At 42.8% G+C, this 15,246-nt stretch overlaps 2 protein-coding genes across 3 annotated transcripts; both read left to right on the top strand.

Annotated features, from left to right (window-relative positions):
• The first annotated feature begins 548 nt into the window (after nucleotides 1-548).
• Nucleotides 549-8,337, top strand: vps4b (vacuolar protein sorting 4 homolog B). 2 transcript variants are annotated; one of them, XM_076145045.1, is made up of 13 exons: nucleotides 549-669; nucleotides 1,498-1,609; nucleotides 2,070-2,170; nucleotides 4,069-4,180; nucleotides 4,476-4,626; nucleotides 4,749-4,807; nucleotides 4,925-5,044; nucleotides 5,196-5,352; nucleotides 5,460-5,608; nucleotides 6,582-6,663; nucleotides 6,747-6,966; nucleotides 7,045-7,185; nucleotides 7,287-8,337. In XM_076145045.1, the coding sequence occupies exons 1-13, from the start codon at nucleotides 649-651 to the stop codon at nucleotides 7,386-7,388; spliced, it is 1,527 nt and encodes a 508-aa protein (XP_076001160.1). In that variant the 5' UTR covers nucleotides 549-648; the 3' UTR covers nucleotides 7,389-8,337. The 2 variants fall into 2 exon arrangements, with proteins under 2 accessions (XP_076001160.1, XP_076001161.1); XM_076145046.1 differs by lacking the exons at nucleotides 549-669; nucleotides 1,498-1,609; nucleotides 2,070-2,170 and adding an exon at nucleotides 2,984-3,217.
• A 778-nt stretch (nucleotides 8,338-9,115) lies between these two features.
• Nucleotides 9,116-14,409, top strand: kdsr (3-ketodihydrosphingosine reductase). The gene is made up of 10 exons (XM_076144978.1): nucleotides 9,116-9,569; nucleotides 9,946-10,035; nucleotides 10,539-10,595; nucleotides 10,711-10,776; nucleotides 10,874-10,969; nucleotides 11,092-11,283; nucleotides 11,379-11,462; nucleotides 11,545-11,628; nucleotides 11,725-11,826; nucleotides 11,963-14,409. The coding sequence occupies exons 1-10, from the start codon at nucleotides 9,381-9,383 to the stop codon at nucleotides 12,080-12,082; spliced, it is 1,080 nt and encodes a 359-aa protein (XP_076001093.1). The 5' UTR covers nucleotides 9,116-9,380; the 3' UTR covers nucleotides 12,083-14,409.
• Nucleotides 14,410-15,246: the final 837 nt, after the last annotated feature.

Raw genomic sequence — 15,246 nt, 5'->3', positions numbered from 1 at the left:
ATACAGCGCGTCATTTTTGTGAATTGACATATAATTTACTTTACACATACGCTATACTTATTGTAAGAAAATGATTGTTGTTGATTCATATATGAATGAAAAACAGTAAAATAATCTGCCCTAGGAAATTGGTACTTTTCCAATGGCGTAATGGCGCCGTCTAGTGGATTAAACAGTAATCGCAACACAGCCATTTTAGTCCCACCTGAAGTTTCGCTGAAGTGTCTTATGTTGACGTCATGGTGTTTGAAACAAGAACCACCATACTGAGTTACACACAGATAGACAGGTTTTCGCTCTTCTTTCAAGCATTTAGTCGTTAAAGAATCACAATAAAAGGGGGTTTGAACGTCTCGGACTATTTATTTGGACATTTCACTTTTAGGTGCTAATGGATTATATTTATCCCTCTTAGACGCTTGTGTTTGTTGTCTTTGCACCTTGCGCGACAACTACTGGAGATGCTGACTCACAGGCAGGAGGGTTTGTGCGCTCCAGCATTGTTATCATTCCTTAGACTGTGTCACCGCTGAGGGAGTGACAATCGAACAGGAACTTGTTGTGCAGCAATAAACTGGTAAAACGAAACGGGATCTAGTAAGGATCCCATCGAGTTTGTTGTGAGTTTTACTGTCCACGGGTCTCCACATGGAGCCAACAACCCTCCAGGTAGGATATACAGCTGTGTTTCCTTACCGCTGATTATTCTGGGACTTTGGAAGACCGAACTCGTTGTTGTGTTGTGTTTATAGAGCGTATTCTACTCATTATCGCTGTGCGCAGTTGGACGGATTCATTCTGGGAGTTGGTTGGGTTATACTTTGTCTGGGAATACACGTCACGGCGCTTTGTTGTGTTTTAAAGTGTAAAAGTTATGCTGCACTGTCTCCTGCCTCCTTCATCGTATAAATAGTGCAAGTGCCTCATCGGGTCCACGGGCTCAGTGGCAGTCTGTGAAATACGATTCAGTCACTGCTAAATCTGAATTAAATCCTTTAATCAGTGTTAATAAGTGTTCTAATAATAATAATGTTGTCGCCTATAGAGCGTCAATAACAATGGCCCATGACAAGTTAGCCTGTGGCCAGCCTGCAAATTGTGACTGGCATTTGTTATTTATCATCAGGCAGCAAAATATTCTAGCAAATCTCAAGCAAGTTTGATTTTGTTCCTAATGACTTAATGTCTGATAAAATTCCAGGTGATGCTGTTATAGACCAGCAGTTTAAACCAGCAGAATGTATAGTGGGCTCATGGTTTGAGTTGATTTCAGTAGCTACAGCAATACTGGTATACTGATCAGACTGAGTTATTAAAACTGTCAAAGAATAGGACTCTTAAGTGGACTGATGCAGGAAATGGAAAATTCGGCTGGTGTGTTGTGCACCTGTGTGTGTGTGTGTGTGTGCGTGTGTGTGTGTGTGTGTGTTTAGTTTCTGCACAGAACCAGAATAGTTATGGTGACATGTCTGAACTTTCATTTCCCTGTTGTTTCAGAAAGCTATAGTCGTAGCACAGAAGGCCTCACAGGAGGACGAGGCTGGGAACTATGACGAGGCCATCCGTTCCTACCAGCATGCTGTCAAGTATTTTCTGCACATCTTAAAACGTGCGTCGCCATGGCTGTAGACAAAATGCATCTAAAAATTCATCTAATGATCGAAAAATGTGTCTTATATTACAATTGGAAAGCGTGTTATGTTTGTTTTGTGTTGTCATTCTGTGACATCATTCATGATTCCATTCATGTCTCCCACTACAATAAAGTAATGATAAAGGAGAAGAATGACATCATTGTGACATCATTCGTGATGTCACAATGATGTCAACTATGACATCATTCATAGTAATTTAGTCATGCAATTAAAATACAATACGGCTAATTGTATGTAAATTAATTAAATGTTTCCAGTTGGAAACTTGCTGTATTAACGTGCGCACACTCATGTCCTCTCCATTTACAGTACAATTTAAGACAAATAAGAAAAAAATAAGGTAGAGAGAAAAGATAAGAAAACTATATCTTACCATTACATGATACTATAATGGAAATGTTTTCACTTCATTAGGTGAACCCCAGGGTAAAGATGGCAACCAGAAGATCCGAGATAAATGTAAACAATACCTGGACCGAGTGGAAGAGCTGCAGGAGTTCCAAGTGAATCAAGAGGTTGCTACATAAACTAAATACATAACATTTGTTTTATAAATGTGATATTAATGTTAATATTTGAATCATGTCTTACTACCTAGAGATAAAATGGCTTTTAATTCCAGATAAGATGCTTTATGTTAGATCCCCTAAGTGAGTAAGTTAAAAGGCATTCCCTCAAGTAACATAGTAGGCTAATGTACAGTATTGTGTACCTGTAGTACCCTAACTACACTATAACACCTTATGTAGTCTGGAGTGTGCCACTATAATAATCATACTTTTTCAGCCATTGACCAGTGTTTTCTAAGGTTGTAGGAGGAGCACGTTTCTGTGGTTGGTTGTAATAATCATTATCACCAACAAATCCATATAAAAACAATTTACAAGTGATTAATGAAGTGCACATTTAAATACTCTTTTTAAATGGTAAGAGAGTCTTCAAAGGTGCCAAATGATAATTCCATCACCATTCTTTCTTGAAATTATGATCAAAGTAATGCGTACGATTTCCCTAATAATCGATTTGCTATTTTGCGTTCAGTTTATTTTACATTTGTATGGACTTGTGTGGGTTATTTTGATCACTGAAAGAAGGCATTGTAGTGGCACACTCCAGGCCTGCATAAGACACACAGTAACAACACAATGCAGATAGAAAACCCTAAGGAACAGTTATTTCAAAGTCACAGATTTAGTCTTGATTCATTTCCATTTTGGCTTTAACGCTTTATAATGCAAATGATTTCAAGACAGCAAGCCGTTTTGCATGTTCTTCGAGCTCGTGCACTCTGGACCAACCCAGCCTGCGTCATGACGTCATGACATGTCATGCACGAGAGTATCGAGTTCTCAATGCGGAAGTTTCCTCCTCGATCCAACTCCGCGACGGTCCGAAGAAAGAAAACAAGCGTATAAAAAAATCCAAATAGTCGAGTTAACGCCCTCCTTATTGGGTTAATGCCGAAAGTATCGTGTTAGGACACCGTCACTCGCTACGGGTTATATTCGTTTCGATAACTGGACAAGTAACCAGCCCGTATGGCTGCCAACAATAATTTGCAGGTAAGTTGGGGAGCAAACCCAGCGCTCGCTACAGTAAACACGCCAAAACAGTGAACTTAACTACGTTATTCCCGCCGAGGAATACAGTTAAACACATCCTTCGTGTTGTTGCCTTAAAATGTTGCCAGCTTTTGTTCTATTGTGTTTGCTATTCATGTTTCCCACGATGTAAACGAACGTTAGCGGCTAAGTAACGCTAGCTTCGTTGGCTAAGCGCTTAGTTTCGGCCAGAAACTGACCAGCCCGTCTTCACGTTATGTCACTCCAATGTGATGTTTTATTGCGTTAAATGACGTTATATGTTATGTTGCGCCTGGTTTGAAAGATAATTTCTGCGATTGATATAACATTTGTCGAACTCCGCTTGGCTAACAGACAAGCTAATCATACCATTAACGTCGCCAGACCGCTACCGGATGAAATTTATACATTTTTGCGGAACAGATTGCGTTTTTTTTTTATTTACACCCTGTTCAGTCCAATCTGAAGTGAAACGAAAAGTGAAAACTGCGTATTTTCACTTTAACGTTCAGTCGATCCTCCATGTTTTGTCCCCATCACGCTGGTGTGACTATAAAATCGAGATCTTTGGTCGAAGTAAAATGTCAAAAGCAAGGTTTCCTTCTATGACATAACCGTTTAAATATTTCCCACCTCTTAGTTATAGCATTGACCTCGTTAGGTGGCCGATGTGTGTTGTGGCACTGGCACAGCTAAGAGTCAGTGAGAGTAAACACACACAGCTGTCCATTCCTGTCTTGATCTTGGTACATACATTCACTGGTCCTGTTATATTCACTTGGTACATACATGTCGTTAAACTCCTAACAGTTATCTCTCTGTCCTTTTAGAAAGCCATTGATCTTGCCAGCAAGGCAGCTCAGGAGGACAAAGCTCAGAACTATGAGGAGGCTCTTCGACTGTACCAGCATGCTGTTCAGTACTTTCTCCATGTGGTAAAATGTAAGACATCATTGAAAGTATGCTGCCGTTAAGCTTATTGTCTCCACAGTCTTGTAATCATGTCATCCTGCCCTTCACTGACATTGCCGTGTTCGGTTCTGGGTCCAAACAAAGCGGCTTCATGTCTCAAAATAACATGCAAGCTGGTTTGTGATGATAATTGTAAACATTTGGTAAAAGCACCCGTTTCATGTCGGCGCTATTTTATACCAGCGCTGTCACCGAGTAAATACACCAGCCAAAAGGTGTTTATTAAGTTGTGTAAGTCTCGCCTCTTTGTGATCATTCCTGACAGATGAGGCCCACGGTGAGAAAGCCAAACAGAGCATACGAGGAAAATGCGCCGAATACTTGGACAGAGCGGAGAAGTTGAAGGAGTATCTGAAGAAAAAAGAGAAGGCTCCTCCTGCTAAACCTGTCAAAGAAGCGCAATCTGACGACAAAGGGTGTGTTCACGTTGAGGGCCAGTGGGTTCAGTCAGCTGACATTTAGACCCTGTGAGAAATGTGATGGGTCCATGTTTATGATATTTGCCTTTTATATAACTGTTTGGTGTTTTTGTGTCCAGGAATGAAAGTGATGAAGGTGACGATCCAGAAAAAAAGAAGTTCCAAAATCAGCTCTCAGGTTTGCATTATTTCTTATGGCTGAATATGAATGCCACTGCCTTTATATTGTTTAAATAACATTTCAGCTCATTTATCCTTCAGTGACCATATTCCTGTGATGCTGTTATTTTTCCAGGTGCAATTGTTATGGAGAAACCAAACATAAAATGGAATGATGTCGCTGGTTTAGAAGGAGCCAAAGAAGCACTGAAAGAAGCAGTTATTCTCCCCATCAAGTTCCCTCATCTTTTCACAGGCACGTCAAATCTCACTGCCCTACATGGGAACGTCAGCTCACGAGTTCACAGTTGAATGTTAGAAGTAAACATCTGTCATTACATCATCAATTGGTTGATGTTCGGTGACCAGTCATGTCAATAAAAATGTATCTTTCCCTTAACCTACAGGAAAGAGAACTCCATGGAGAGGGATCTTGCTCTTCGGACCTCCAGGTACAGGAAAGTCCTATTTGGCTAAAGCTGTTGCCACAGAAGCAAACAACTCAACCTTCTTCTCCATCTCCTCGTCTGACCTGGTCTCCAAATGGCTGGGTGAAAGTGAAAAGTAAGTTATCAATAAAACACAGGGATGTAGATTACATACATAATAATGACAATGACCACAATGCACTTGTGTTTGATTGCTATCTAAAAGTCCTTTCTGCTTCGCAGGTTGGTGAAGAATCTATTTACCCTTGCCCGAGAGAACAAGCCTTCAATCATCTTCATCGATGAGATTGACTCCCTGTGTGGCTCTAGAAGTGAGAATGAGAGTGAAGCTGCCCGTCGTATCAAAACTGAATTCCTGGTGCAGATGCAGGGTGAGTCTGAGCAGCCGAAACTGAATATTAAGAAGAAATAAATGAAATATCACATCTCGGTCCCATCTACCGGTTAACACATTTTATTTTAACAATTTAGCATGAATGCATATCTTCAAATCTGATCTCAGTCCATTGAATAGACTAATTTGTATTGAAAATTAAAATCAAGCTTGTCGCTTACAAGATAGTTTGGGTGCGTAAACCATCAAATCCATGTTTACTGTGTTAATTATTGCGACCCGGTTGTTGAAGCATTGAGGTAAACAACATCTCACCTGATCTGGACAGCAGGTGGAGACAGACACACAATCCACTCTTGTTTTTTCTCTCAAAACATCTCACTATCCACTTATTTGTCTTTAACCTTGGTGTAGATTTAAAACATAATGGAGTCACTTACAGCAGATATAAGTAAACAAAGAAAAAAAAAACGCTGAAACAAAATAAGCCGAAAACAATACGCTCCATACACAAGCAGGATGAATTCACGTTAACTCAGATCCAAGTGAGATCTTAATGGATGAAATGCTGCCTGGTGAAATGAAAACTTCTAAACTCAGAAGTGCTGTCTAGAAAATGGGGTTCTCACATTAATAGGTAATGTGATAGTAGTGACTAATGTTTATACAAAATACACAGACAACAGATGTGTTTTGGCAAATCATTTACATTGGGACTGGGGACAAATACAGACCCTGGGAGTGAAACCTGTGGTGTCGATGTCTCTATAATGGATAACCATTCAAAACACAGTAACAAATGAACCCAAACTACACCAAATGCACTGTTTTGCAAATAACCTTTCTGATTCAGATATATCTATATCAAGCACTTTGCTCTTTATTCACATGGAAACATCTAGAGTCTCATTTCTATAGTGGAGCCGCTTACCACACGTGTCAACAACTCAGTGAAAGTGTCATTGAGTTCATTGTGTGGGTTTTTTTCCCCTAATGGTCGTGTCTTGCAGGTGTTGGGACTGACAATGACGGAGTGCTGGTACTTGGAGCAACAAACATCCCATGGACCCTAGACTCTGCCATCAGAAGAAGGTAACCACTGATCATTTCAAAAATGTATTTGCATTTGTACTCTTTTTTTTTATTATAATTAATCATATGTTAACGCCCCTCAGATTTGAGAAAAGGATCTACATCCCCCTGCCTGAAGAACACGCTCGCACCTTCATGTTCAAGCTCCACTTAGGCGCCACGCCCAACAACCTCAGCGAATCAAACTTTGTCACTCTGGGCAAGAGGACGGACGGATACTCGGGCGCAGATATCAGCATCATAGTCAGAGACGCACTAATGCAGCCCGTCCGAAAGGTCCAGTCAGCCACGCACTTCAAACGGGTACGGCTCTAGAATTATCCGTCATAATTCCCTATACGTGTCGGGTCCTTGTGTTTGAACTGAATTGTGTTTTATAAGGTACGAGGGGCATCAAGGACCGACCCCGACCTCATCATGGATGACCTTTTGACTCCTTGCTCTCCTGGGGATCCCAATGCAATTGAAATGACGTGGATGGAAGTCCCCGGGGAAAAGTTGTTGGAACCTGTGGTTTGCATGGTAAGAGATTAAAAATACATCATCTGCCTTCTGACTGTGGTAATGAAGACATCTTGTCCACATTTGAATATCACTTAAACTTAAATTCCTACTCTTTTCAGTCGGACATGGAGAGGTCTCAGACCAGCACGAAGCCAACAGTTAATGAACAGGATCTGGATAAACTGAAAAAATTCACAGATGACTTTGGACAAGAGGGCTAGGTTGGATGTTTGAGCCAAGTCAAACCAAAGCAGAGGAATTGTGATTGTCCCTCTTTACTTTCCTTGTCTCCCCCCTCCCCCCCTCTGTCTCTCTCTTACCCTAACATTGACCAGGCCTCATGGTGTTCAGTATCATAAGTGGGCCCGAGGACTCGCTCTGTTCTGCCAGTCTGATGGCCGCTCAAAGGGGGTGGAAGCAGTTTTTTGTTTGACGTCATCTGTCCAAAGGGTTCTTAAGACTGCCCACCTGCAACTGAGCTGATGAAGAATCAATACAATTCGGGAATTTACGAGTGTTCTTTAATTTCTACTGGGTATCCATTACATCCTAAAGGCATTGTTGAGCAACTTGTCTGAACATTTTGCCAGAACTCTAATGAGAGATATATATTAAGTATTATTGCAAATAAGACGATTAAAACTAAGGTAATGTTGAAATGGATGTATTTATTTCAAGTTAGGGCCGGCTCTCATGTCTGTTACCTAATTCCCATCACACTCGGAATACATCTCACTAGACAGTAATGAATGCCCTATATACTGTTTCTTCCCTGTTTTGTATCATGATAACAAGCATTTTGTAGTAAACATTTTGTGGAAATAGAATTTGTGTGTTAAGAGAGTGAAACAGGAACATCAGTGGCCCTGGTTTTTATGGTGAAATGTCTGTCACAGACAGTGAGGTGGACATGACAAGGGTCTGAGATAGAGATACTCAGGAAAAGAGCTACGATGGGCTTGGGTTGTTTTTATTCAGTTTCCTTCCGTATGACAACTGTGTTTGTTTGCTGTCATTTGAGTTTGACATGGCTATTAGGATGGATGGACCACCAAAGGTGCCAGACCAGCATTATTTTCCTCTGAATTTGTGGCTCAGCTCATTTAGCTGTCTGCAAACCTATTGTACATCTTTCCATTATTTACACTCAACCTTTTGCTGATTATCCCTCCCACAACTTGCAAAAAGGAAGCCTTATTATGATTATGACAACAATTGATGAAGCTAGACTGTGTTACTCAAGTTGGACACTGATGGGTCGGGTGGACTGATCATAATCTTGTATTCTTAACATAGTAATACTTCTTTTAGCATGAACTATATGTAGCCATGAGTGGCAGTGTGCACCATGTGCCTTCTAGAGAAGCCGCAAGATTATTTTTCAGTAGTTTACTTCTAAATTGGTCATATTGCATATAACGGGTGCTTTGTCGCCTACACTAATAAATACATGTATACTTTCACTTTTCATGTAAACTCCTTAGATTGTATACAGCTGTAATCTTTTGCTCTTTGTATGTTCAGTCTCTCCCGTGTTTTCGGATTGGATTGGACTTTAATGTAAATGTCTTCAGATATAGCCAGCTGATGAGCCCTTTCTCTGGAAAGCGGTTACCACTGCATCAGGTTCTATGGTTTTCGATTCCACAATGTAAATAAAAGTTCTACGTCAACAGACAATGTTACGTTTTTGAAAGAATCTAACGACGCATAGCTGGCAAACAACGCGGTGCCATCTAAAATAAAGGTTTTGACGGCCGTGGCAGTTTCTCTCCAGTGTCATATGTCATACGCCACAGTAAACACCTGGTTTGTTGGGTGTGTAGCATTCGACAAAGGAGGAAGCAGTGTTGCATCGTGGGACTTGGGGTCCATTATACGCAAAATCTACGTCAGCAACCTCAGGCTACGTTAGGTTTGAGAACTACACATCCCAGGCGCCGCAGCGAGGCAGACGTTCAAAGTGCACGGTTCGATTTGTTTTGGTGGATGCTGAGTGCGCTGCGAAGCCACAGGGTCCGACGCTGCGCTTCGTCCTGGACTTTTCACCTCTTTGACTCGCTGCCAAACCTTTTGAAGCAGCTCCTCCTCCTCTGAGCTCTCCGTCTGGCCTCCCCCCTTTCTGATCCGCCTCCCGTCTCCCTGCCTCCGTTATCGGACCCCGAAGCGAGTCAGCTAGTTAGCAGCCAGCTAACGCCTGTCAGGTTTCACCCATGTCCTCTGAGGAAGGCTTGAGCTCCACTATAACAGATTGGCTCTTCAGCAATTCCTGGTGGCTCCTTCTGCCATTCATCATGCTTCTGGTGGTCGCTGCCTTCGTCGTCGCCTTCGTGTTGCTGTTGTACATGATATCGCCTCTCATTAGTCCCAAGCCTCTGAAACTTAACGGGGCCCACGTCGTGGTAAGTGGACCATATTGCTATTTAGCTCTGCAGCTCGCTAGATCAATAGCTAGAAATGCTTAGCCAATTTCTTACATCATATTATTTAACTAATAAGAATGCAATCTGTTGTATAAAAAAACCCAAACAAACCCATACATATATTGTTTTTTCTGTGTTGTTGAATTCATAATCAGCTGCACTCGTGACGTGACACGCCCACATGACATTGGAATTAATGTGATAGCTGATCTGAATTTAGCTAGTTGTTTTTGTCTTTGTAGATGTGTTAACGCTAAAGTATAACACAGTGGGAGCTTGCTTGTTGTTGTATATTGACAATCTAGTATAAAAGTTTCTGTTCTGGTCAGTGATGGGTCACTCTTTCCCACTTCAGGTGACTGGAGGATCCAGTGGGATTGGGAAAAGCATCGCAGTAGAATGCTACAGACAAGGAGCCTTCATCACTCTGGTGGCTCGGGATGAGGTGAGGAAGCTTACATCCAACCACTCATCCACCCAGCACAGCACAGCCAAGTCTGGACCTGTGTTACTGTATGAGACAAGTCAGGGTCATATTGTCAGTGTTGACCGATCAGGATGAAATTGAAACCTTCATTTAGCTCATCAGTGTGACTGCTGCAGTGACCCTTTCACTGCTACACTCAAATGCAGCAGAAAGATTCAGTAGCTGCTAAAAATATAAAGCCAGGCGTGGTGGAAATGTCTTTTAAAAATACTGCAATCATGCTGCTGATGCTGCAGGCAGAACGCTCATCCCGTGACGTACTTCTCCTCCAATTATTTGTTGGAATTGTCATCAAAATGCATGTAGTTATTTATAAGATGAAGCATATGGCACTTTAAATGTTGCACACATTGAAGTATTCAGCATAATCAAGTTCCCTAATGATGATTTCATAGATTTAATGCCAGATTAGTTATTTAAAGCTTTGTGCAGCGTATTTACTGTCTTGTTGTTTTTTTTAGGCTAAATTGCTGCAAGCAAAGAAAGAAGTGGAGACATTTGCCATAAATGACAAACAGGTATTGTATTTTGTTTGCATTTTATTAGAATACATCACTTGAAGACACTGTTGTTCAAATAGGGCACAACTTTTCTTTGAAATGTGGTTTCTATTGTCTCATTTTGTGCACTCAGGTGGTGCTCTGCATTTCCGTGGATGTTTCCAGCGATTATAGTCAAGTGGAAAGTGTGATCAAACAGGTAACGTTACCCACGTAACACCGGTGGAAGAGCTCGGCTGCCTTTATTAATTCAGCGCTGAATGAAGGTCATCAGAGTGTCTTTGTCTGTCACGCAGGCTCAAGAGAAGTTGGGGCCCGTCGATATGCTGGTGAACTGCGCCGGAACGTCCGTGTCTGGAAAATTTGATGAATTGGAGGTGGAGCGCTTCAAAGTAGGTGACTGTGGCTGAAACAGAGACGGAAGCTGTGACAGAACTTGTATGACTGTGTGACCCTTGATGAGTTTTATGAGAAGTTGACGCATGAGTGTGTGTGAACCGTTGCCTCCCGACAGAAACAGATGGAAGTGAACTACCTGGGCAGCGTTTATCCCACACGTGCCGTCATCACCACCATGAAGGAGCGCAGGATGGGACGCATCGTGTTTGTATCCTCCCAAGCTGGTCAGATCGGGCTGTTTGGCTACACATCCTACTCCCCGTCCAAGTTTGCCCTGCGCGGCTTGGCGGAGTCGCTGCAGATGGAGGCAAGCACCAAACACACACACACACCAAACACACACACACATATCCAGCTACAGCATTTCACTAATCCGTGTTTACTGCTATACCTTTTCTCCAGATGAAGCCGTACAACATCTATGTGACTGTTGCCTATCCCCCCGACACCGACACCCCAGGACTGGCTGAAGAAAACAAGACAAAGGTAAAATAGCTGAAACCAGAACAAAGAGAATTCCTCTGCGTTCTCCACCTCTTTAGTTTGATTGAGCTCTTCCCTCTCACAGCCTCTAGAGACCAGATTAATCTCCGAGACCTCTGGAGTTTGTCAACCAGAACAAGTGGCCAAGATCTTCGTTCGGGATGCGGTGGTAAGGAACTCGGCCAAGTCTCCATGCTCAATTGAATGTGTGTGTGTGAGCGAGATATGTAATTTCATCTAAAATGTGTGTGCTTTCCTCTTACAGCAGGGGAACTTTAACAGCTCCGTGGGCCCCGACGGCTACATGCTGTCAGCTCTCACATGCGGAATGTCGCCCGTCACCTCCATCACAGAAGGTCTCCAGCAGGTATGGACGGCCTCACGCTTAGTCCCACATTGTGTGTGTGTGTGTATGTGTGTGTGTTGTTTTGTATTGTCACACTGGCCTACTTCCAGGCGGGCTCCATTCTCTTTTTTGGTAACCTCATTTCTCCACTGCACAGATTGTGACCATGGGGCTGTTTCGGACCATCGCCCTCTTCTACCTGGGGAGCTTCGACAGCATCGTGCGGCGCTGCATGATTCAAAGGGAGCAGACGAAATCAGCCGACAAGAGGGAGTAACAACGAGCACAGCCTTATTTTGACCCCCCCCCCCCCTGCCCCCTCCACCCCTCCATTCCCCCTCCTTCTCCTCCCCACCCCCGCCCCATCCCCTTTGTCTCACCGCACAAGTGCACAACAGTCGGTGGGGAGAAGAGAAGAAGAAAAAAACAGGCCTTGTGTGCGATATCGACTGAACAGATTGGACGAATGAAAGTGGCAGATGTTTCCTCTTTTTGCTTGTCCAGTGACGTAACTCCGTTAGACCACACAGCCATTTCCAAGCGTTGTATCCTGAAAGCATTCCAGTGACTGTTTGGCTTCTAGTGCGTGCACCTGCTTCTGTTTTTTTGGAGCAGCCGTTATGCCATGGGGGCAGTCTAAACATCCCACAGCCTCGCGTTAACGCCCACCTCGCCGACAAATGCCGTTTTTTAGTTATCAGGCTCGCCCATCGCCGCTCGCACAGTGGCTTGTGTTTTTACCTTCGCAGAGAAGAAAAGCAACAAGCCCATCGGATTGGTCGTGCCAAATACGGCTTGAAAATCCTTCCCCCAGCGGAAACTAAAGCGAAAAAACCAGATCGGTAACTCTCACCGTTACTGTCGTCACACCGTCACACTCATCACAAAGTTAGATTTTGACCTTAAAGGAGTCCCGCCTTCTTTACCTTCTGCTTCCACAAGTCTTTGCGGGCAAAGCACCTTCCTGTTTTGCCTCGGTAGCCTCCATGTGGCCCTCGGCGTTTCTCTCTGCTGTGGGATGTTTGGCTTGTTCTGTGCAGGCGATAGCATAACATCACACACTTACACCAGAGAGAGAGTGTGTGAGTGTTGGTTGTTTTTGTTTTTTAAAATATTACCAATGCAAAAATACAATTTCCAGAAAATAGTTATGATCTCAATGTTAGGGCAAAAACATTGTGTGTGTGTGTGTGTGTGTGTGTGTGTGTGTGTGTGTGTTTGCAGTGACTGAGCCAAACCTTGGGGAGAGAAAAGCCATTGGATTCAAGTGTTTTCGAGAGTAAAACACACCAAATAATTTCCCCGTTATTCCAGCACATTTCGATGTATTTCAGGGGAGTCATAGGAAAAGAGGTACTAAGGGTTAAAGCCATTAAGTCAGAGGATGGGAGGGGGGGACCACCAGCACAGGAGACGTCTCTTTGCACCTGTGAAATGTTCCCCAACCCTTTTTTTTCCTGTCTCATCATGTATGGAACGCATAGGAGGAAGCTTATAGACTTGAACATGCAGCTTTACGGCGGCGCACACGTTTGATCTGAGTGGGATCCAGATTTTGTTGGGGCGGTGTTGAGTCAAGGGTTGCTACTCGCAGGTTCGAGTAATATCCTCTTTGTGTCTAGTGAGGGCGCTAGAGATTAGTTTTTCCCCCCATAAAGGCCAAAGGAGTAGAGGGACAGGAGCAGAAGAGGAGCAGCTGCTGTCTCTCCCACCATCTGTCCCCCTCCTGATTTCCGTAAAGCCTTGGGAGGAAAAACCCTTTATCGTAGGACATTTGTTTTATATAGAGAGACAAAGTACAAGGTCAGCTGTTTCAAGTCTTCCTTTGGTCCATCACAAGTGGGGAGAATGTAACTGAGATACAAATCAGAGCGTAGTCGTATTTTTATTGAATGCCAAACTGTATTAAGACCGTTTCTGTAGGCGCGCCTCGTTTGTGTAGATGTTTCTGCTCTTGTTTATCTATTTAGTTTGATGCGTTCACATCTTTGCAGCGTCGTGGGAAACCCATTCTAAGCCTTAAGAAGTGACTACTGATGAAGCCAATGCTACCAGAATGGACCCGTCCACAGAGTAATGCGGCTTTAACACACACAAGTGGTTGACCATTTATTTGTTTAATATGAAGTTTCCGCATTAAATACCAAGTGTTTGGTGTTTTTTGTGTCAATTCCTGTCTTTGTGTGACAAGAAAGCCTTACTGGAATCCAAGATATGATGGTGGGAATGGATGACTCATGTTTCGATGATGTTCTCATTTGATATTTGGTTAAAGGCACAATGTCCTGCACTCAGCTTCTCATAATGTGCGTTTATTGCTTTTAGGATTTCTCTTAATTTTATCTTAAGGTAGCAACACTTAGTTCATAGAGAAATGTAGCTCGTGTAAAAGCAGTTTTGATTGAACACTTAAGCTATGCAAATGGAGCCTATGCTTACGATATTTTTGAAAGGTAAAGTGAAGGTTTCAGTTTTGTAACAGTCATGCTAGTTTCCCCCTCTATTTAATGGTGTCACCGAATGCTTCGTTCGAAAATCTTGACTTTATATGGAAACAGAAAAATTCACGCACTCTCGCTTCTGTTTTTCATCTTTCTTTGCTTGTTTTTCCTGCCAAAAATCTTACACCTTCACCTTGTGTGCCATTGAAACAAAAACGTGAGAAGTGGAACGTTTCTTTGTCTTATTTTCTTACATGATTAAATAAACACATGTGAGGAACAAAACAACACTCTGGCCTTCCTTTCAGTCACACCTTTAGTTTGACCCGTCTTTCCTATAGCTGCAGGGCCTTTTTGGATGAATGTCAGTTAGGGGAATCACACATTCCTCTGAGAAAGCCTTCATTCCATACGAGTGAGTTGCATCGTGCTGAAATCTGTACTTTTCTTTGCCTTTGGAGCGCCGTGGGATCTTAACTATTCTGTTTGAGATTCTTTTAATCTTCCATGAAGAGGCTGTCCAGGGCAGCAGCTTCCTTCACATTTTGAAGGATACTGGGACTTTACAAGCTTTGTTCTATCAGATAGGATACGCAGAAGACATGCAGGCTATAGGAGCTTGAGGAGAAACTAGAGAGGGAATCAAAGAACACAGGGAAATTGAATACAGGTGCAGCAGTGTTGTACTGCGTGGTTGGACGTCCATCCACAAGGGGGTGGCTGGACCACAGAAAAGCCCCTTCAGCAGAATAGGGAGGTTCTCTGATGCTCATAAATAAACCAGGATAGTCTAAGAGCTTTTTGTACACATACAGTTCAATGCTTTCTATCCTCATTTTAATAGTTCTACGAATTTAACTCACTTTCTCTTATAAAACTGGCAGATTAAAGCAGAATTCCTGTGTTAAATGCGTTTCCCAGTCATTCCCGGTGTGCGCATGTGGTCTTCCGAACACAGCCAAAGGAATTAGCGTAGATGACGTCAGGAATACCTCACCAC

The sequence above is a fragment of the Genypterus blacodes genome, unplaced genomic scaffold, assembly GCF_046128005.1.
Source record: "Genypterus blacodes isolate CSIRO-AG114 ecotype Tasmania unplaced genomic scaffold, CSIRO-AGI_Gbla_v1 ptg000029l_1, whole genome shotgun sequence".
NCBI classification, from domain to species: domain Eukaryota; kingdom Metazoa; phylum Chordata; class Actinopteri; order Ophidiiformes; family Ophidiidae; genus Genypterus; species Genypterus blacodes.
Note: the sequence above shows the minus strand (reverse complement) of the source record. Positions and strands in the feature narration are given on the sequence as shown.